The 20,055-nt window shown below is 53.8% G+C and overlaps 7 protein-coding genes across 7 annotated transcripts; 3 read left to right on the top strand and 4 right to left on the bottom strand.

Annotated features, from left to right (window-relative positions):
• Positions 1 to 1,369: 1,369 nt before the first annotated feature.
• BO80DRAFT_447693 (glycoside hydrolase) lies at positions 1,370 to 5,455 on the top strand (the record flags this gene model as incomplete). Its single annotated transcript, XM_025721621.1, has 7 exons — positions 1,370 to 1,798; positions 1,854 to 1,958; positions 1,987 to 3,069; positions 3,104 to 3,313; positions 3,360 to 4,163; positions 4,219 to 4,514; positions 4,585 to 5,455. The coding sequence occupies 7 exons, from the start codon at positions 1,370 to 1,372 to the stop codon at positions 5,453 to 5,455; spliced, it is 3,798 nt and encodes a 1,265-aa protein (XP_025572409.1).
• A 412-nt stretch (positions 5,456 to 5,867) lies between these two features.
• BO80DRAFT_504238 (uncharacterized protein) lies at positions 5,868 to 7,830 on the bottom strand (the record flags this gene model as incomplete). The annotated part of the gene is made up of 6 exons (XM_025724413.1): positions 7,515 to 7,830; positions 7,064 to 7,446; positions 6,922 to 7,011; positions 6,637 to 6,854; positions 6,174 to 6,569; positions 5,868 to 6,121 (listed from the first exon to the last, which is right to left on the bottom strand). The coding sequence occupies exons 1-6, from the start codon at positions 7,821 to 7,823 to the stop codon at positions 5,868 to 5,870; spliced, it is 1,650 nt and encodes a 549-aa protein (XP_025572408.1). The 5' UTR covers positions 7,824 to 7,830.
• Positions 7,831 to 9,175: 1,345 nt separating this feature from the next.
• On the top strand, positions 9,176 to 11,548 carry BO80DRAFT_427619 (putative galactose oxidase). Its single transcript, XM_025720055.1, has one exon. The coding sequence runs from the start codon at positions 9,195 to 9,197 to the stop codon at positions 11,490 to 11,492; it is 2,298 nt and encodes a 765-aa protein (XP_025572407.1). The 5' UTR covers positions 9,176 to 9,194; the 3' UTR covers positions 11,493 to 11,548.
• Positions 11,549 to 11,781: 233 nt separating this feature from the next.
• BO80DRAFT_437184 (fungal specific transcription factor domain-containing protein) lies at positions 11,782 to 13,900 on the bottom strand (the record flags this gene model as incomplete). Its single annotated transcript, XM_025720992.1, has 5 exons — positions 11,782 to 12,363; positions 12,440 to 12,669; positions 12,717 to 13,018; positions 13,078 to 13,246; positions 13,555 to 13,900. The coding sequence occupies 5 exons, from the start codon at positions 13,898 to 13,900 to the stop codon at positions 11,782 to 11,784; spliced, it is 1,629 nt and encodes a 542-aa protein (XP_025572406.1).
• Positions 13,901 to 14,695: 795 nt separating this feature from the next.
• BO80DRAFT_437183 (Aldo/keto reductase) lies at positions 14,696 to 15,846 on the bottom strand (the record flags this gene model as incomplete). The annotated part of the gene is made up of 4 exons (XM_025720991.1): positions 14,696 to 14,979; positions 15,044 to 15,182; positions 15,230 to 15,569; positions 15,818 to 15,846. The coding sequence occupies 4 exons, from the start codon at positions 15,844 to 15,846 to the stop codon at positions 14,696 to 14,698; spliced, it is 792 nt and encodes a 263-aa protein (XP_025572405.1).
• Positions 15,847 to 17,003: 1,157 nt separating this feature from the next.
• BO80DRAFT_457602 (zinc-binding alcohol dehydrogenase family protein) lies at positions 17,004 to 18,279 on the top strand (the record flags this gene model as incomplete). The annotated part of the gene is made up of 4 exons (XM_025722238.1): positions 17,004 to 17,126; positions 17,327 to 17,376; positions 17,439 to 18,004; positions 18,074 to 18,279. The coding sequence occupies 4 exons, from the start codon at positions 17,004 to 17,006 to the stop codon at positions 18,277 to 18,279; spliced, it is 945 nt and encodes a 314-aa protein (XP_025572404.1).
• A 336-nt stretch (positions 18,280 to 18,615) lies between these two features.
• BO80DRAFT_457601 (nucleotide-diphospho-sugar transferase) lies at positions 18,616 to 19,838 on the bottom strand (the record flags this gene model as incomplete). The annotated part of the gene is made up of 5 exons (XM_025722237.1): positions 18,616 to 18,657; positions 18,718 to 18,855; positions 18,918 to 19,283; positions 19,331 to 19,425; positions 19,478 to 19,838. 5 exons carry the CDS (start codon positions 19,836 to 19,838, stop codon positions 18,616 to 18,618), a joined length of 1,002 nt encoding a protein of 333 aa, XP_025572403.1.
• Between the last annotated feature and the right edge of the window lie 217 nt (positions 19,839 to 20,055).

Genomic DNA, 20,055 nt, shown 5'->3' with positions numbered 1-20,055 from the left:
CCGCCCGATGACTGTCTTAAGAAGGAGAATGGTGCTCCGCAATTAGCTGGCCTGAGTATATCGTGTCTTTCGGCTGTCCTGGGAGTTGCTGGGGTCGCGCTCCTGTAGTTGGACACTTTCAGTATGTTCAATGTGTGCATAAATCCCGAGACACGGTAGGCAGTTGCCGGGGCATTCATGTATCCCCAACAGCATAGCAGGTGTTCACAGCATAATGTCTCCCGGGAACAGAAATCTAAGATGAAGTTGCCTGTAGTACATGTCTTCCGCCTACCTACCTATTCAAGAAGCTGTTTTTCTTCCCCCGAAGCCCGGAATCTATGACTCTTCTGCCCTCTTCTCCTCCCTGTGCACCACCTTACTAACCCCGCTAATACCCTGTGAGAGCCACTGCCGCGTAGACTAAGAAAGAAAAATCCTTCCAGCTACTGGTGCAGAAGGTATATTGATATCCCTACATAGACCGTAACAAAGGTGGTCGACTACAAATACCTATCACGCTGCAGAGTGACAATGCGCATCAGCCCTAACCGAAATTAGTGGAATTGGTTAGTTAGGTAGCCCCGTGCAATAAGGCCGTCCGCTTGCATAACGCCCTAGGGCCCTGAGCTGGGCCATCTGACCGCATGGCGGCCTGATGTCACAGGGGCTGGCGCACATTGATCCCTGCCTGACAGGGGGAGCCAGACTTTCCGAAGTGAGAGTCGGGATAACAAAGACTCCAGGCTGCAGTGCATAAGTGCGTGCATTATGGAGGCTGGAGTGTCGGAGTCTGTTCATTACCAAGCCCATCTCGCTGGGCTAATACAGGAACGTACCTTCCTCTATCCATCAAGGATAACAATCTAGTCTACCGAGATACTCTCTTGGCACACGTAAATGTCCGAATGAGATGCCACGCCGCCTGTAGCCCTATAAAGGGGCGAGTCTTAGTGGCTGGGCGAAACTGTGCCAAGCATAGTTGGGAGATTGGTGTACGACATGAAATCACTGGCATTGGGCTGATCATGCGCTAGGTCATGAGCGGCTTTGTTGTGGTTGACTTGGATATGTTCGTATCAGTGCCATACGGCATGGGAACAGCTGAGTTGAGGGGATGCGATGTAACGTTTAGTCGAAGCAGAGGATGAAGATCCTCTTGGAATCAGTGAAAGAAAGGGCAAGGGGGAGTAAGGCTTAGGATTAGACATATGTCTGCAGTATAAATCGCCGAAAGGGCGGTGTATCTTCCCTGGGAAACCTGCGCTGCAACTACGCTCTCTACTGTTGCACAAACTGTCTGCTCCTGTCTTTCCCGCCATTACATTCCTTTCCGTTTTCCTTTCGACCCTTTGGGTCGTCTACACTCATTTTCCATGAGGCCCCCGACATGGCTCAGCACGGCAGCCGCCCTCGTGCTCTTCGTCTGGTCACCAGCAGCCACCGCCACCCCAGGCGTCCGAAACTCCATCAGTCCCAGTTTGCCGCGGCAGTGCCTCGGTCTGTCCGGAGCGTTGCAGCACCTCGGGGCCCAACACGGGCAACTGGTCCGTGTACGCGGACTTTAAGCAGATCCGCAAGTGCAAAGAGACCATGTTCTACGACTTCTCCCTGTTTTGATGATGTCGATGACCGGCACGGAACCCATCGCATTCAAGCCTGCTCGTCATACGGACCCGACTTTGCCAGTTTCCCTGTCTCCCCGGCGCGGATTACATCGGCCGAGTCCGTGGACGTGGAGTTTGAACTCGGCTGGTGGCATGAGGGCTTCGGTCTGGCGGGTGCGGGACTGCGATCGATTGTGAAGGAAGATGCGCCGGTATGCCGAGAGTGAGCCGGGCCCGACGGACAGGCCGTTTATCATCTACGGCTAGTCGGGACAGGCAACGATTGGTCTGTACGTGGGCCAGGGTCTCCTGAAGCAGGGGCTCAGCCAGTCTGCGCTCAAGATCTTCCAGGATAATCTGGACAAGCTCGAGGTTTCCACCCCAAAGCTTGGCCATGCAGCTCTGCGAGGAGGGCTATGATAGCACGCATGTCATTGGGGTCATGGCGACCAGTAATGGCACGTTTGCCCCCATCCAAAGCGCCATCAAGGCTTGGGCCAACGCGACGTGTTTGTCCTTCTCCGGGTCCACCAAGTTCGCGGGCTCGGCCACGTTCACGACGCCTCTTCTAAATGGGAACCACACAACTACCAACTCAACAGTCCGGGTTCGCAACCTGGCGCGAAACGTTGTTACCCGGGCAGAAGATAAGTGTAGGACTGTACAGGTTGAGGCTGGGAACGGCTGCGCAGATCTGGCCGTGAAATGCGGCATCTCGGGGGCGGATTGCACCAAGTACAACCCGGGTGCAGATTTCTGCTCCACATTAAAACCGAAGCAGCACGTCTGCTGCTCCAGTGGCGACCTCCCTGATCTCCGGCCCCAGCCCAACAAAGATGGCTCGTGCAAAACTCATCAAATCCAGGCCAATGACAACTGCGCCAGCCTTGCTGCAGAACACAGCCTCGAGATCGCCGATCTCGAGAAGTTCAACAAGAATACTTGGGGCTGGAATGGCTGTGAGCTCCTGTTCAAGGATACGGTCTTGTGCTTGCGTGAGGGGAGCCCTCCCTTCCCTGCGGAGATTCCCAATGCCCAGTGCGGTCCGCAGAAGCCCGGCACCATCCCACCCACGAATGGCTCGAAGATCGCGGATCTCAGTCCGTGTCCGTTAAACGCATGCTGCAATATCTGGGGCCAATGCGGAATCACCTCGGACTTTTGCATCGATACCAACACTGGAGCCCCCGGGACGGCCAAGCCAGGCACCTACGGGTGCATCTCCAATTGCGGCATGGATGGTGTCAAGGGCGCGGGATCAGGCGAGATCAAAATCGCCTACTACGAAGGCTACTGCCTGAGCCGAAAGTGTCTCTTCCAGGACGCCTCGCAGATCGATGCGTCGCAGTACACGCATCTACACTTCGGCTTCGGCACGCTGACTGACGCGTGGGAGGTCAAGATGGGCGATGAACTATCCACCTACCAATTCCGCGAGTTCAAGAAAAGTCTCAGGAGTCAAGCGGATCCTCTCCTTCGGTGGGTGGGACTTTTCGACCATGCCTGCGACATACCAGATCTTCCGCAACGGTGTGAAACCGGCGAATCGGCTCACGATGGCGACCAAGATTGCCGACTTCATCAAGCAACATGACCTCGACGGGGTCGATATCGACTGGGAATACCCCGGTGCGCCGGACCTCCCCGATTTCGACCCGGGTACCGCGGAAGATAGCCCCAATTACCTGGCCCTTCCTGGTGATTCTCAAGAGCCTTTTGCCCGGAAGGTCCGTCTCCATTGCCGCCCCGGCGTCTTACTGGTACTTGAAGCAGTATCCCATCGCGGACATTGCTAAGGTCATCGACTACATCGTCTACATGACCTATGATCTCCACGGGCAGTGGGATGCGCATAACAGCAACTCGCAAAATGGCTGTGGCACGGGCAACTGTCTGCGCAGCCAGGTCAATCTCACCGAGACCCAACAGTCCCTGGCCATGATCACCAAGGCCGGGGTGCCTGGCGCCAAGGTGGTGGTGGGCGTGACGAGCTACGGGCGATCCTTCAAGATGGCGGACCCTAATTGCTCGGGCCCCAACTGCCTGTACACGGGCGACCGCTTGACTTCCCATGCCCAAAAGGGCCCCGGCATGGACACCGCTGGGTATCTGGCCGATGCGGAAATTGCCGAGATCATGAAGAATGCGTCTCGAGTGGTCAAGAGCTATGTCGACCCCACCAGCAACAGTGACGTCTTGATATATGACACCGACGAGTGGGTCGCATACATGAGCGCCGCCTCCAAAACGAAGCGCGCCTCTCTGTACGCGAGCTGGGGCTTGGGAGGCACCTTGGACTGGGCGAGTGACCTTCAAAGGTACCATGATGTCCCCAAGCCGGCGAAAAGCTGGGCCCACTTTATCCAGCTGGCCAAAGCTGGAAAGAACCCCAAGGCCGACCACACGCGGAACGGGAACTGGACGAGCTTCGACTGCACGCACCCGGTGGTGGTGGATTTCCTCGACTACACGCCCTCGGAACGGTGGCGGTTGATGGGCACCGATGCAGCCTGGGACGACGTGGTCCGGATTTGGAAGGATACCGAGGAGCAGCGCGATGTTTCCTTCATCCTGTCCGTTTAAAAGTACGACCCACCTGGAGGGGCAGCAGCAATGCGGTGAACTCGGTCAGAGCTGCAGCACCGTGGACTGCGGAAAGGGGGCCGACGGTGCCACCTCGGGCCCCGCGGCCCAGTTCATCTGGAACTCGCTGGTGGAAATCCATGAAATGTACCAGAGGTACTATGACACTTTGTTCCAGGCTCTCACCCTTGTCAGCACGGCGCTCAAGGATATGGAGAACAAGTTTGCGCCGATTCCGCCGAAAGAAGACGACACCTGGCTCCTGCTCCTGGTCGATATGATCACGCTGGGGGCCCTGGGAAGCGCTGGACCATTTTTCAACACCGTTCTGAAGCAGCAGACCTGGTTTGCGGGGAAAACCGGCAGCGCCCTGGATAACGCAAAAGGATACCGCCATGACCCTCATCGGACAAAGTACCACCATCGCCAAGGACGCATTGCCATCCGGAGGAAATGGAACTGGGACTCTATGGACGCCGGAGAATCAGGATGAGTTCTCTGCCTATCTGGGGCAGGTCGTCTATGGCTGGGCAAACGTTACCTCCCTGACGCTCACTACCCTCTTCCACGGAACCAACGAGGCGCTGGACGCTCTGTTGGCCGCCATGTCCGATGGAAAGCTCATCGAGGGCAAAAGGGAAGGCGAGATGCCCGCGACCGGAAATGCCCAGAATGACCTCCTCACGAACATTCGCAAGTGTATTATTGGGTTCGCCCTCCCCGCCGTGTGGCGCCAATCCGGAGCCTATACCTTTATCATAGATGCCGGTCACGCGTGCAACGAAGAAGACCAGCGTCTCCGGGGCTACCTGGACGCCGACACGATGAACGCCACGGGCGTCTGCGTGGACAACTGGCAGTACTACCGGGCGTATCCGGACGGCGCGGCGACGACCTGCACCTGCAAGCGGGTCACTGATGTCGGTCCCTGTAAGACCACCTGCCGCGACAACAAGTTCTCGGCGCCCAAGGGCACCGCATACATCTCCGGCGGGAAGAACTACCACGGCATCACGAAGATCGAAGGCGATGGCAGAACTGCCTGGACCACCCAGGTGATCGGCCATAACCAGCGCGAGATTGCAAGTCATGCCGGCTGTCATTTCGGCGTTGAAGCGACCAAGACGGCCGCTAACGTCAACTTCAAGGTCGGGGGACAGGATGTCATTGATCTCATCAACGACGCGATTGCCCCGTTCGCGCGGGACGGGCGAATTGGTGCTAAGGGCAATATGAATTGCAATGGCAATATTAAGAGTCAGCCAGTTCAGTGGGGAATCTACTAGCGTGCAATCTCTGAGGTCGTGGTGAGTGGTTGAGGTGTCAATGTCTCGAGGAGAGGAGAGCGAATCAATGTTCTTGAGGGCTTGTGGTCGGGAAGCCCTAGTTTCAACCCATTGTGGTCACCTGTACGATCATCAGCCCTTGGAGGAATATGTGCGGGCTATTTGTAAAGTATCCGCGTTGGATAGATTATTATACGATACAGGGTAAGCACAATAGAGGACAAAGACAAGAGGAAGGTGGGATTGTAGAATTATATAAGTCGTACAAATGTTGGGTGGAGGCCCAGGTGACACCCATATGGAGTTGCAGGGGTTACGTTCAGACAGTCTAGCGATAAAGCATGGGTCATGGACTAAGAAAATCCAATGGTGTCATATTTACCGGGTAGAAACTATCAAACAATGGTGACAATCAAGGAGCAGAAAATTGCTCCCGCAGAGCCTTGATCGAAGGCGTGAAGAAGTATTCACCACCTCTCTGATGGACCCACGGACTCAACCCAAGCTCCAGCTTGACGGTTCTATCCGGGTTGACTCCATCATACAGACTAATATGCCCAGTGGGATGATCCTTCCGCAACCTCTGGTTGATGAACGGATCCATCCCCGGCCCATCGGGGTAGGTCTTAGCCTTGTATTCAGGGAAGGATGCGTTGCTCGCCCAACCTGTATCTATTAGCTAACCACCCACTGCACGAAAACAAGAAAGGGCACTCACGAGTCATGAGGAAGTTGAAGCCATCCCGAATCAAACTCTGATAGCAAGTGAAGTAGATCCCGCGCTGCTCGATCGTCTTGTTCTGCTCGATTTCTTCCTCGGTGAGTTCAGGCCCGAAGGCGATTCCCCGACGGAGGATGACACTGGCATCCTCGTGTTGTCCCTCTGCGAGAATCTCATCAGTCTCCAGATCGGGAATGGGCTCGTTGTCCCCATCGTCTTCGGTTCCGATATCCTGCTTTTTATCGGCCCGGGGACGCATCTTGCGGATGTGGGCCGCGAACGGACATCCCTTGATGCTCTTCTTGGGTCGGAAGTCGAATTTGTTGGAGAATGCTAGTTCCGGGACGTCGCGGTCGATGGCTTCGGGGCGCTCGGCGCTGGTGATGGGGCATCCTGGATGGATCGATTAGCTCGTCTCGTTGGGGGGGGGGGGCGCTGTGATCATGTGGTATAGACGCACCGCTCTTCCATCGGCCCATTAGATGAGCTCCTAGCTTCTCCGGGCCGTCGTCTCCGCTGTAGTTGGTGCCTGGGATTGTCGGTGCCGCTTCCTTGAGGAAGGTGTTGAATTCAGGAACCTTCTGGTCGAGCTGACGGAAGACAAAGAAGCTGCCTTCCTTGGCCCATGCGGGGCCTCTCTTCTTGTTGGGATCACCTTCGTGACCGAGAAAGATGTATCTAATACATGTTAGCAGGGCACTCCTCAGTACAGTTCAGGATTAGAAAGAAAAATGTGGTAACGAACCCTGGAGGACAGGCATGAGGTTCACCCGTGGCCGGGGGATCATCCAAGCCCTTGATCTTCGGTTGCGAGATATGATCTTCATATCCGAAGCTATCAACATGAATCAGCATCACACTCTGACCAACGACAAGGAGAAACATACTGTTCCTTTCCACGGTCCGCACCCGGACGCACCTGACCATCCCGTCTAAACGCAATCCTCATACTGATCTTATTCGCATCCCCAGTATGGAATTCATTTTCCACCTCGCCAATCTTCGCGCGTAGAGCCTCGGAAGTATGGGCAGCCACGATGAAAACCCCATCGACTCGCCATTCCCACCGTTCGGGATCTTTCTTGTTTTCGTTTCCGGGAGGAGCGCGGAAATCCGGATGCAATGCCGGAGGGCTATCGGCTCCTTCGTACACGAGATCATCGAACATGCCCTTCTCGAAGAGGCCCTCGTTGATTCGCTCTTTGCAATACGCGTCTCGATCTTCTTTGAGGGTCTCGGCGAATCTTGTAGCGACCGCGGGGTCTTCAACCTAGAGAGTAGAAGATCGGTAAGGACATATGCGATCGAAAGAATAACGTAAGGGTGAAGGAGGCAAACCTTGAGCAGACCCATGTGGGTAAAGGCGATATTCACCGCGGTAAAGGGCTCTCGCTCGGACTCAGGCACATCACGTCGAGAGTGTGCACAGGCTTCTTCGAACTCCTTAACTGCGAGCAAGTGCTCCTCGCATTGACTACCAGTGGTAATTTTCTTCTTATCAACGAGAGCTCGGAGGTGTTTCCTGAAGCGCCCCTTGTTGGTGATCTTGAAGAAGAGGTAAGATTCATAATACTTGGGCAGACGGGGCCAGATACTGCCCTGTATGTTGTCTGTATCGACCACGCGGTCTTCTTTTTTGATGGGCATGTTGATGCGTACGTGTTGTAGAAAATGAAGCAACCAAGGTGCACTAATTGTACTTGGTGCCAGGAAAGAGAGCCCTTTTTAAGTCAATCTTCCAAAGAGAAAGCGACCACGCCATGCACTGCCGACAACCATCGCAGAGGCATGCGTATTCGAGCCAAGGAAGGTATGCCGCGCCGATGGACACAACCAGCTCCCCTCCTTGGCCTCTCATTGCCCCTCCATTGCAAATCTCGCCACCTGCCAGTTCGTAATGAAGGGTTGGTGATTTGTGGATACCTAATCAGGATAGGGGAAGAGTGTTCATCCTGTGACAGAAAGTCTTTATGATGATCGCGCTGCCTCGTCCGGGTTCTGCATACCCCACCTCCGCGGGTGGCTCTCGCGCTATTTTAGCCGTCTTTTTCCTACTCCACTTGTTTCGTATAGTATAGCATCAGTCAATCTTGGAAATTGATGTATCTCAAGACTGGGTCCATACAGGAGAGCTTCGTATACGGAGTACTAGTAAGTGATTGGGTAGTTAGGGCTATTAGGGCCCCTACCTTCATACGTGTATGGATCTTGGAATGATATGCCCTATGCAGACAAGTTGGTAAGGGATCTTACATAATATCGAGACTTTCAGTGTAGGATAATGAACAGATCTTTGCTACCTAGCATCTGCATTGGACAAGGTAACTTTGCTCTGCCTGGCAGGAGGCTGGTGCACGCCGATCTCAACCGAGGCCAACTGGGCCATTACTGTGTAGGCGCATCGACGATCTGCAGTGGGTGATGACCATCTGCACAGACTGCGTCATTTTCTTCAGCTGAACGGTGGGGATAGTGAGTGGATCCCCTCTGGGGCCTCTCGCAGATCCTGGCACATTTGGCCGACTGCTGATGTTCGACTGAGGTTCAGACTGCATCAATACCGCGCCCTTGGAATGATCCGCAGGAATGAATCCATCCCAACGAGATTTAAACTCCGAGATACGTGAATAGCTATCATCGCCCTTCCATGGAACCGCCACACGTCACGCACTGGAAGATGGCGCAGACCGAGCCGTCCGCAGGATGATCGATGGGGTTTGCCGATCCACAGTGGGCCCTTGAGACACAATAGCTTCTCGACTGGGATGGATGCTGCCCCTCATCCGATTGAGGAAGGGATGGGAGACGAACACCCGATCGGAACTTGAGGATTTGATTCATCTCCACCGACGATCCGTCCAGCAAGAATGGGCGATCGGGTGGCGGCCCTTGCCGTCTTCCATCCAGCCGGCGCGGGCTTTGACGCTGTTTCCATTCGGTTGGGCCCTATATAAGTTGCATGGTTGCTGGTCTCTCTTGCACTCGCATCACCACCTTCCGCGGACTGTCATCTCCAAAATGAAGTTCCAGTGGGCCTCTGGCCTCCTCCTGGGGACGGTCGCTGTCGACGCCTTCATGCCCCCCGAATTCTCCTACGAATCCTCCGACGCCGATCGCGTGGACGCGGCCAAAGAGGTTTCGGGCCGAGTCAGATACCAATCCCCTCCCGCAGATTCGGAGCTCATTCCCAAAACCAATTCTGAGAATGCCACTATGAACTGGCAGGTCGAGTGCTCCAGCCGGTTTCAAGGTTACGAGTGCCACTATGCCATCGACGACCGGGCGGACCGATACTGGCAGAGCAACCCACACGAAGACGAGCCTTCGTGGATCGTAATTGATCTGCGCAAGGAGTACCATGTCCCCGGACTCACCATGCTGCCTCGGCTGCACGAGGCCGCCGGCCAGATTGGGGAGCACCGCATTTCCATCTCGCGGGACAAGAACACTTGGACCGAGGTCGCATACGGCACCTGGGGATCCAACAAGAGCCCCAAGATGTCGGCCTTTGACCCCAAGCCGGCTCGCTATGTCAAACTCCTGGCGGAGAGCGAATCGCTTCCCGATCGGACGCAGAACCGAACCGGGCAGATCGCGGTCGTCAACCTGGCCGTCTATGCCTATAACGAGGGCTCCTTCCCCCCGGAGCAGCCCAGCACGGGTGTCTGGGGTCCCACCATCGACCTTCCCATCGTCCCCGTGTCATCGGCAGTCGACCAGCACGGCGACATCATTCTGTGGTCGGCCTGGGCCGACGATCAGTTCTTTGCCTCCCCTGGTGGGAAGACTTTGACCACCACCATGAACCGCGATGGCATCCTCACCCAGAGCGAGATCTTCGAAACCAAGCACGACATGTTCTGCCCCGGTACCTCCATGGACATTGACGGCAACATTGTGGTCAGTGGAGGCGCCGACTCGGGTCGCACTAGTGTGTACAATGGCACGGCGTGGGTGAAAGGGCCCAGCATGAAGATTCCGCGCGGGTACCACGCCTCGACTACCCTGTCTGACGGCCGAATCTTTGTGATCGGAGGCTCCTGGAGTGGCGGCGACAAGGTGGAAAAGAACGCCGAGGTCTACTACCCTGGCGAGGATGCCCGGTGGGAAACCCGTCCCGGGGCCAAGGTCGAACCCATGATGACCGACGACCGCTTGGGCGCCTGGCGCGCGGATAACCACGGCTGGCTGTTTGGCTGGAAGAAGGCCAGTGTCTTCCAGGCGGGTCCCAGTGTCGAGATGCATTGGTTCGACGTCGATTACCGGAATGGGAACGGCCGGCCCATCGGTGCCATTTACAACGCCGGCCCCCGTGGCAATGACAAGGACTCTATGTCTGGTAGTGCTGTCATGTACGATGCTACCCAGGGGAAGATCCTCACGTTCGGTGGCCAACGCCACTACGATGGCTCGTACGGTTCCAAGAACGCGTATCTCATTACTCTGGGAACCGAGTATCAACCGCCCGTGGTGGAGGTGGCCGGAAAGGGCGCTAATGGGACAGACAAGGGGGGAATGAACTACGAGCGTGTCTTCCATACCTCGGCCATCTTGCCGGATGGCAAGGTCTTCATTGCCGGTGGTCAGTCCTGGGGCAAGCCCTTCCACGAGGGTGAGATCCAATTCACGCCCGAGATGTACGACCCCGAGACCGACACCTTCACTGCCCTCAGTGCCAACAATATCAAGCGGGTCTACCACAGTATCTCCATGCTACTGCCCGACGCCACCGTTCTTAACGGCGGCGGTGGCCTCTGCGGGAACTGCTCGGCCAACCACTACGATGCTCAGATCTTCTCTCCCCCGTACCTCTTCACCGACGGCAAGCGAGCCATTCGTCCCAAAATCCAGCGCGCAGATGCAAAGGTCACTGTCGGCCAGACGATCACCTTCACCGCCGACTCGGACATCAAGTCTGCCTCTTTGGTCCGGGTGGGATCAACCACCCACACCGTCAACACCGACCAGCGTCGTGTTCCCCTCGCTATCAATCCCACGGGCCGCCACGGTTACTCTGCCACCCTCCCCAGCGACGCCGGAATTCTTCTTCCCGGATGGTACATGCTGTTCGCCATGAATGACCAGGGCGTTCCCAGCGAGGCCAGCATGGTCAAGGTTGAGCTGGCTTCCGCTCCGGCGTACTTGCTGGACGCATACGCAGAGGACCAGGGCGGGAAGCATCCTAGCTTCGAATCTCTCACGGAGGACGAGTATGAGTGCGATGAGGATGACTTCAAGGGCATCATCTCGGTGATCGTTGCTTCGTCGAGCAAATTCTGGAAGGCGTGGAAGTCGGTTCTGATTAGCCAGGCTTGATGATCTAGGCTTTAGATTGTTGATGGATGTATTCTACCATCTGTAGTATATCAGTGAATGTATCATGATTGTTCTTACGGTTTTCGCTGTTTTTTTCGCTCTTTTTTTGCCCGGAATATGTCGATCAGCCCGTCCCCTACCATCCGGCCCAGTCATCGATACATTTCCTCTTGGCATAGGATGCTTTTTTGTTGGGTCCTTTCGTATTGAACGCGGCATGATGGACCCTTTTGTACTGATAACGGACTGCTATACCACATATACATTGTTCAAAGAATGCCCAACGGAGCTACGATAATCCTGCAAGCAACTGCAGATAGGCGCAAAGGTATTGATATTCCTGATCCCTGCAGGAAGAGCCCCACCCATTCACATGTTCCAGTTGTTCTGTGAAAGCCAAATCTGCATCCCAGCCCAAGTCGATCCTCCAATCAGCCGGCACCGGATCGAATCCTATATCATAGTCTCCGGCCTGAAAAAGGAGCTGTTCGAAATCCAGTCCGTCAGGAACGAAAGGGTCATGCAGACCATTGTGGGGAAAGGGATCAGATAGGTCCGTGTTGATCAAGTCATGGCCTTGGAGCTTCTCGGTGTCAAGGGCATCTTGTCGCACCGGGAACTCTTCCTGCTCCGGGGCATCGTTTGTCGGGTGGGAGTAAGATCGTTGAGCAAGGTTCAAAATGCTATCGCGCAAAGTCACGATGGTGTGAGTCACGCCGGGGACAACTTTGGTACTGGTGAATTTGGAAAGGTAGGTGATGGCGGAGTTTATAGGCAGCATCCGGGCGTTGGTGAGTGTGGGATCTCGAACCATGTCTTGGAAGAGCATGAAGCAGGCGTACTCAATATGCCACGCTGTGTAGCATTGAGTCTGTGGCCTTCATTAGGCAGAGCTCCAACTAGGGGTTTTGAAATGAATCATGGGGATTTTGAGTGCGAACTCATACCTTTATGACCGGGTTCAAGTCGATGGACTCTGAGAGGAAAATAATCAATCGAGAGGTAGCGTCGATAGCGCGAGTACATGCTTCGGTAAGCCATGTGATCTCGGACGAGGGGGCTTCCTGGGGAGACTTGTGCTTGTGTTGTTGGACGAAGCTGGTGGCAGATGGACTTTGCAACAGGGCGTGGATGATGAGGAAGGGCTTGAAGATTAACATGACCGTATGTTGATAGACTGTGTTTCGTCAGTAACTGCTGATTTGACATCCGATAGAGGCGTACAGTTCGTCAGATATACTTGTCGTATATCTACAACATGGGAGGCTATCTTTCCGTCTATGCTGAATCCGAGAGCCTTGCGAGTTTCATCGGCAAATTCTAGACACCCAGCATGTAGGCCTTGCGCAGCGCGCCATAGACCCAAGGCAGATAACTGATTCGGCCCGTACATAGAGGCTTTTGCCTTGGATATGGTCATTCCCAGACGACCGAGCATTTGCACAAAGATCTGATGAGTTGGGTACAAGCATGAGGTTTCGCCCATGTGCACGGAACTGGGCCTGCCCGAGACAAATGTTGTCCAGCTGACCGTTATCGTTAACATGGGTTTTGGAGCTAGATTCCAGGTGCCACCATGACTTACCATTCCCAAAAAGCAAGGCACCAGAATGTTGTCCGGTTAGCCTCCAATCGCTTTTCCCGATCCTCTCCAGGGGATTGATAATCGATGTCTTTATGAAGTCCAATGGCAAATGCCACCCGAGAGGCTGCACCGAGCTGAAGGTACACAGCAGTCGGTCGACCATTTACGGCTTGATAAATGGCGTGAGATCAAGAGCAGTGTTAGCGGAAATCCTCAATCCAGGAGGGAGTCACTTATCATAAACAGAAAGATGTGTACAGCCGTCAGATTCACCATATCGGGGAGCATATCACTCTCAGCTTTGGCCTTCTTCAGCCCAGTCGTACTGATTGGATGCAGATGCTCCAATTGCCAATGCTAGATAGATAATCGCCCGATGGCTTCGTTCCAGTCGCCGATCAGGGTGTTTATGATAGAGGAGGCCTAACATCATCTGCAGCTCCTCAATCGGGCGCAAGGGCACTAGATGATAGACACCACTGGTGAAGTCATTTAGGAAGGAAGTTGCCCCTTCATGGGACATAAACATGAGCTCTCCTTCACTGTGCATCGGCCGCTGATGGCCAGGGAAACGGGAAGCAAAAAACAGCTGCCGATGCTTGTATAATTCCAGTTCCCGCAACGTATCCCTCTGCCTAGATGCTGCCGAGGGAGCCTCTTCATGGCCCTTGACCAGGCTCCTATGAAGGTGTTGCAGGAAAGAAAAGTTTGAACAGCTGTCGTAGAAGAGTCGTAAGCTGTGAGAAGGCGAGTATGATTCAGTAGCGTTGATCATCGGATGAACCACTTCCATTTGCAATTGTTCTGATGGAGACGCAGACATGGGGTCTGAAGAAGGATTTGATCTTTGGGACAAGCCTTCTTTGGGACGAATGATGTGAGTGGTTTTCTTCTGGCCTGCCGTGGTCTTCTTCCTCACCCGGCTAATGCTTCTATACAGACAGGGAACGTCTCGGCGCCGGCAGGGAGCGCATGGTGTATCGCCGTCACACTTGACTTTTCTGGATTTACATTCCGCGCAGGCCTTTTTGGTTCGATGGCGGACCTGTCCATTTTCTATGATAATATTGCCTGTTTCTTGGTCGGTCTCCTGCGGATGACCATGGAACGTGGACAAGTCCTAGCTCATGTCCGATAAACCAAATGTTGAGATCTCTTGAAACATAAACAAAGGGGGTGTGAATTGAAGGAGAGCAGAGAGACGGGGATCATGTTATGTCGCTCGGGGTCTTTCTAGTGAAGCATTCATGCCGGGTTGCGGTTTCGAACTCCGCCTTCCCTCTTATAGGGCGATGCTATGGCCACGCCGGTTTCCACTCGGGGGCATCATTTCAATATTCCGCCTGCCTACTTAGGAAGGTATTGACCATCTCACGTGCTTGATAGTACTAAGTAGGTGGCCTCAGGCTCTCATTGCGTAGTCTGGGCCTGCAGGTTATATACTCGGTCAACACAAGCTTGGAGTACACAGCAGGATGACTATAATAGAAAGTGCTGCCCACCTGTGCTGTCGAATGCCCAGTCTCAGTCTCAATCCATATTAGCCCCAATGTCGTCGCAGAACACCCGGGGGTCATAACTACACTCCCAGTGTAAGTAAATCCAAGCTGGAAGTTGGTCATACAATGTTGATGGGGGATGTGCCCTTCCGCTTGCCAACCCTTTCAAGAGCCTGGAATACCTTCTTGTACTTCTCCGGGGGAGCAAACATGTTCCGGCCGCCCTTGTTGGACGCATCCCAGGCTTCCGCCTTGAACTTACCCTGACCAAGCGATCCCCAGGGCGCTAAGGCCATGCCTTCGTGTTGACACATGGGGAGGACCTTGCGTTCCAGATCCCGATCGGCTGCGTTCCACTTGCCCTGGTAGACACTAAATGGGATGAGGGCATTTCCACGCGCGTCTAGATTTGCTGATGTTAGACATAACTGTACCAACCTTGACGAATGATATGATCCCCAACGCACAGCGATTGGCTGAACTGACAACCCAGGCGGGGGTGTCGCTGATTCCCAGATACAGCCCTTTACCCGCAGTGACGAGATTGTGTAGAGCGTGCATGACCTCTTCGATGGGAGTTGAGAAGTCCCAGAAGTGGATATAGAACTGGAGGAGTTAGATCTCGCTCGATAACATAGCGTACTCCAACTCACAATATCAACGTAACTCGTCTGAAGATTCTTGAGACTGTTCTCTAAGGACAAAATCATGCTCTTCTTCTGATTACCCTGATAGTTATAGCGGATCTTGGCATCGGGCTTATAGAATCCGGAGTATTTCATAGCTACCACGAGGTCATCGCGATTTTGTCGGAGCGACAACCACTCCCCGAGCCATTGCTCACTCTCTCCCTCCTGGTAGAAGTTGGCCTCCGTAGTACCCTTCAATATCTCCACACCAAAGTCAAGGTAGAAGAAAGTGCGAAAGGATCGACTCACTTGGCACGCAGCATGCAATTTGTAGTACAAAGCATCTGATTCTGGCTTGGTGTAACTTTGTTCCTGTAATAGTTACTTCCAAGCGATTATTAGGGGACACGCCCTGGGTGGAATTCCTCGATGCATGACCTGATTCAATCCTCAGACACGGAGTAATATGTCATTGAGTAGAATGGATGCAGAGGTTAGTGAATGTGGTGGTAATGGCCGTGATGACAAGCCCCACTCAGGGTCCCGACGGAAATGAGACCTTTGACCGAGTATGTACCCTTCACTCCGCTCAAATCGCATAGTAGACTTTACCTATTCACCACACAATGTGGGGCGAGCATTTCATTCCACGACTGTTCAGGGTTCAATGGTAGTAGATCTGGGGAGTAGCTGTCAATAGGCCCAGATATGTGCTAATATACCCTAAGTCCGACTATTGTCCTTTGCGACGCAGCCGGTGGACAGCGTATCGATCCCGGGACCAGTCCAATGAGCGATAATTCTCCTCAGCTATTTTCCTACTCTAGTATGCTATAGCTTGGACCCATGGACGGAGTAATCAAGCGACTTTCGCTACATCACAAGACCAGAAGCATGACCCAAGGCAATCAGATCAAACACAAAGAGATGCTGCAGCGGGGAAGAGCAGGCAGCTGCATGAAAATATTCAATGAAGCTGATCAACAGTATATACATTCTTCATTTAGCCACCGTGTGAATCGAACCCCTCATTTTCTCAATGAACTGGGATATAAATTAAATTACGTGAGGAACGAAAGGAGCATGACCCTCATCGGCGAAAAGGCTGTTGTCGATATGACCCATCTCCGTCCTCCTTATCAGAGTACAAGGAATCCTGCAATGGTAGTATTACAGCTCTCGGTGGCATTGCTGTCCTTCATCTGGGTGCCGAGCTTAGTCGAAGTAGAGTGAGATCTTCCAGTCCGTCCGGCACTCCAAATTGTCCCCATGAAGGAGGCTTCACCAGCTCCAGGCTTACGAAGCTCGCGCACGGGTTGAGGCCCAAGGCCAAGTTGCGGGTAAGCCTGTTAGCTAACCGGGAATTGGCGACCAGTTGGCGAAGGGGGTTTCAGCTAACACCCGCGGCTAGAGTGATGGAAGATCGACAACCAGGCCTCATGGCATGTGATCCAAGCTTTGCGATCAACGCCGCATTTCCATCATATCGCATTACACATTACAAGCCAGCAACCCTGTGAAGACACCCCGCCGGACCCCAGTGGGCAGACTCTAAGTGCGGGTGAGGGCTAACATGGGCCAGAATTATCTCGTATATCCGAAGTCTGAATAATCACCAATGGCAACGAGTTGAAAAGCGGGGAATGTGCGACTACTTATGTGGCCTTGAGCCATCTGTTTTCTTGTCCTCCGCATCTCTACCTTCGTACTGGGATTGATCAAGACAATCCGACCGTTAGTCAGAAGTTCACGATTCGCTTCCCGGAGACGTAGTCTAAAGCTTCGACATCTGATCGCAATGGAAACAAGCACATCTGCCTGGCTCACGGAATCCAAGGCCTATCCATTCGTTCTCAAGGCAGGCCCGAAGCCCCAGCCCGGAGAAGGGGAGGTGCTCATCCGGAACGCCGCCGTTGCAATAGTATGTCACCAACATCTGTTCTATTCTCAGATCTTACTGAGACTCTACCCTCTGAACCCCGTGGATTGGAAGATTCAGTATGCTGCTTTAATCGTTGACCCTCTTCCTTATTTACTGAGAATCTTCAACCCAGAACTTTCGGGAGATATCTTGATACCTACCCCTTCATCTTAGGACAAGGTGCTGCCGGGATCATCGAGGAGGTAGGTGCCGGAGTCACTCGATTCAAACGAGGCCAGCCCGTTATTGCGTAAGTTCCCCAACTACCCGATCCTTACACCCCAGCCCGAATAACACTGGAGGCCATGACAGTCACTGCAATAGCCTCCTGACCCAGAACCCGGCCAACTCGGCCTTCCAGCACTATACCATCCTGACCGAGAAGCTGGTGGCGGAGATACCCGCCGAGCTCGGGTTTGAGCAAGCCGTGGTGCTCCCGCTGGCCATCACTACCGCTTGCGCCGGACTGTATGGGAGCGAGTACCTCAACCTCCCACTCCCCTCGCTCGCCAGCGAGAAGAAGAAGAAGACTGGTCAGACCATCCTGATCTGGGGCGGTGTCTCATCGGTCGGTGCGACCGCCATCCAGTTGGCGTCGTGCTCGGGGTTGCAAGTGATCACCACCGCATCGACCGCCAATCATGACTTTGTCAAGTCTTTGGGTGCTGACGCTGTCTTTGACTATAAATCTCCCACGGTGGTCGATGCAATCGCCAAAGCGGTTCTCGATACGGACTTGGTAGGAGTGTATGATGCGATTGGAGAGGCACCAAGCTTTGCCGCTATCACAGCACTGGCCGATCAATTGCAGAGGCCGCTGAATACCGCAGCGGTTCTGCCATGCGATCAGCCGACTCCGCGATGTATTCCGAAATACGGTGGGTCTAACCATGTGCCATTGACGTGGGGTGAGGTTGAATGACTGACTTGGATGTCTGAACTTATAGTCCGGGCCGTTTCGATCATCGAGCAACCTGACGAACATATCGCCCAGTGGATCTGGGGCCAGTTTTTGCCCCAAGCACTCACCAGCGGGCAGTTCCAAGCCAAACCCGATCTTTACATTGTCGGGAACGGTTTGAAAGATGTCCAGTATGGTCTCGATGTGCAGAAGAAGGGTGTTTCGGCGAAGAAGGGGGTGATCTCTCTATGAAATACATTTCAAGGACACATAGAAACCCGTGAAAGTAAATGACCCATGATGCCGACTTGCTGCTTCTATACTAAGGCTACCAATTAATATCAGGCAAAATAGTAGAATTGTCTATCTCACAAGTATAATACACTAAATAGCCTCTGGCACAGGCAATCAAGAATCTGAACAGAATCGCGACGAGGGAAAAGATGCGCTTGTGATGCAAGGCAACAGCACATATAAACCAAGTGTTAAAGTCTATGGGGCGTATGAAAGATGCATAAGAACGTCCAGCGTTCATTGGTAGATGGAACATATTCGTAGAATACCGTCAATCGAAGAGACCCCGACCCGTCATGATCCGTCCTCTTTTTGTAAAGCAGTGCCACATATGCCCTATTCATCGTTAGTCAGATTGATCAGAGGGTACATCGAAGCCAGAGCGGATGGACCTACCTGTCGTCTAACCATAAAGTCCTTATATATCCCCAACCAAAGTTCCCGGACATGGCAGTCATGCTGACCCGTCGTAGGATCGAATTCACATGCAGGCTGTGTCTGTTCGATGACGTGTTGAGTCGCTGCAACCCACGGCTATAGAAAATAAAGAGGTCAGCCAATCCAAAAATGATCCCTAGGGGGAGGGGGGGTTATACCTTCGGAAGCGGCCAGTCAGAAAAGTGCAAATATTTCGTCGTTTCCAGGATGTTGTCCGCATCCCACGATTCACCCGTGTCGCCGAGATAGGCTTCGTGGTTCTGTGAACGAAACTCCCCCGTCAGAAGGAGATAAGGACGGTGCGGTACCACGAGCGCACTGTCTCCATAGAACTTGTTCATGATCTCCATGTCGTAGGTGTCTGAGGGAGTCTCGTTGATCTCGTCCATGACGCGGTTAAACTCTGCCGTAGATGGTTGAATGAGCATAAGCCCCGAGGTGAATACTCGATCTTTTGGATCAAACCAGTAGGCCATTGGCATGGCGACTGGGGCAGGTGGGAGCAGAAAGAGCTCGTCCATTGTCTTGACGCGGGTTAGTTTGCGATGCGAAACACGAGGGATCGTCAGACCTGCAGCAGGGTTGCATCCGAGTCTAGATTCAGAACGCGGTCATATTCGGTGTGGTTGAATGCGAGGAGCTTTGTGTAGCTCTTGGACCATGGGGCTGGGGTCACTTTAGTTAGAGATCCTGTCGCAAAAGAGGCAACCTATCTTACCACCTCCCCCACCCTTCAGGATGACTTCGATGGGCTTGAGCTTGACGGCATACTGGTCCCTTGCGTAGCGCAGCAAACGCGCTTCCGGGGAACGGTCGCTCTCCGACATGAGAAATCGGGATGGGTACACCAACACGCGATCGGCTTTGCTTCCGAGACGATGGAGGGCCTCGAACATCATCACCGAGTTACACAGATAAGACCGGTCGGTGGCATATTGAGTGTATGCAAATCGCGACCAGTCGACATGCTGCGGAGGGCTGCCGTGAGGAGTCGAGGGCTTTGGAAGTTGCAATAGTGTCGCGAACCCGAGCAGACCAGACACAACCATGAAAAAGACACGAACAATCCTCGGCGACATTGTGATAGATGCCTGCACCTTCGTGTTTTTTTTTTTTTCGCAGTGCTGAGAGGGAAAAGAGACGGTTGAAAAGAAGGGGACGTCCTCAGGGCCGGCGACCCGCAGCCCTAGGCTGAATGCCAAGAGATGGCCACGGATGGTTGTGAATGGCCCTCACTGGGCGGTTACGCGCTGGCCATGCAGGATCTGACACACGCTAGCATCCATGGCAGGCTGA

The sequence above is a fragment of the Aspergillus ibericus genome (assembly GCF_003184845.1).
Source record: "Aspergillus ibericus CBS 121593 unplaced genomic scaffold BO80scaffold_38, whole genome shotgun sequence".
Lineage (NCBI taxonomy): Eukaryota > Fungi > Ascomycota > Eurotiomycetes > Eurotiales > Aspergillaceae > Aspergillus > Aspergillus ibericus.
The sequence above is the reverse complement of the archived record's forward strand: the minus strand, read 5'-3'. Positions and strand labels throughout refer to the sequence as shown.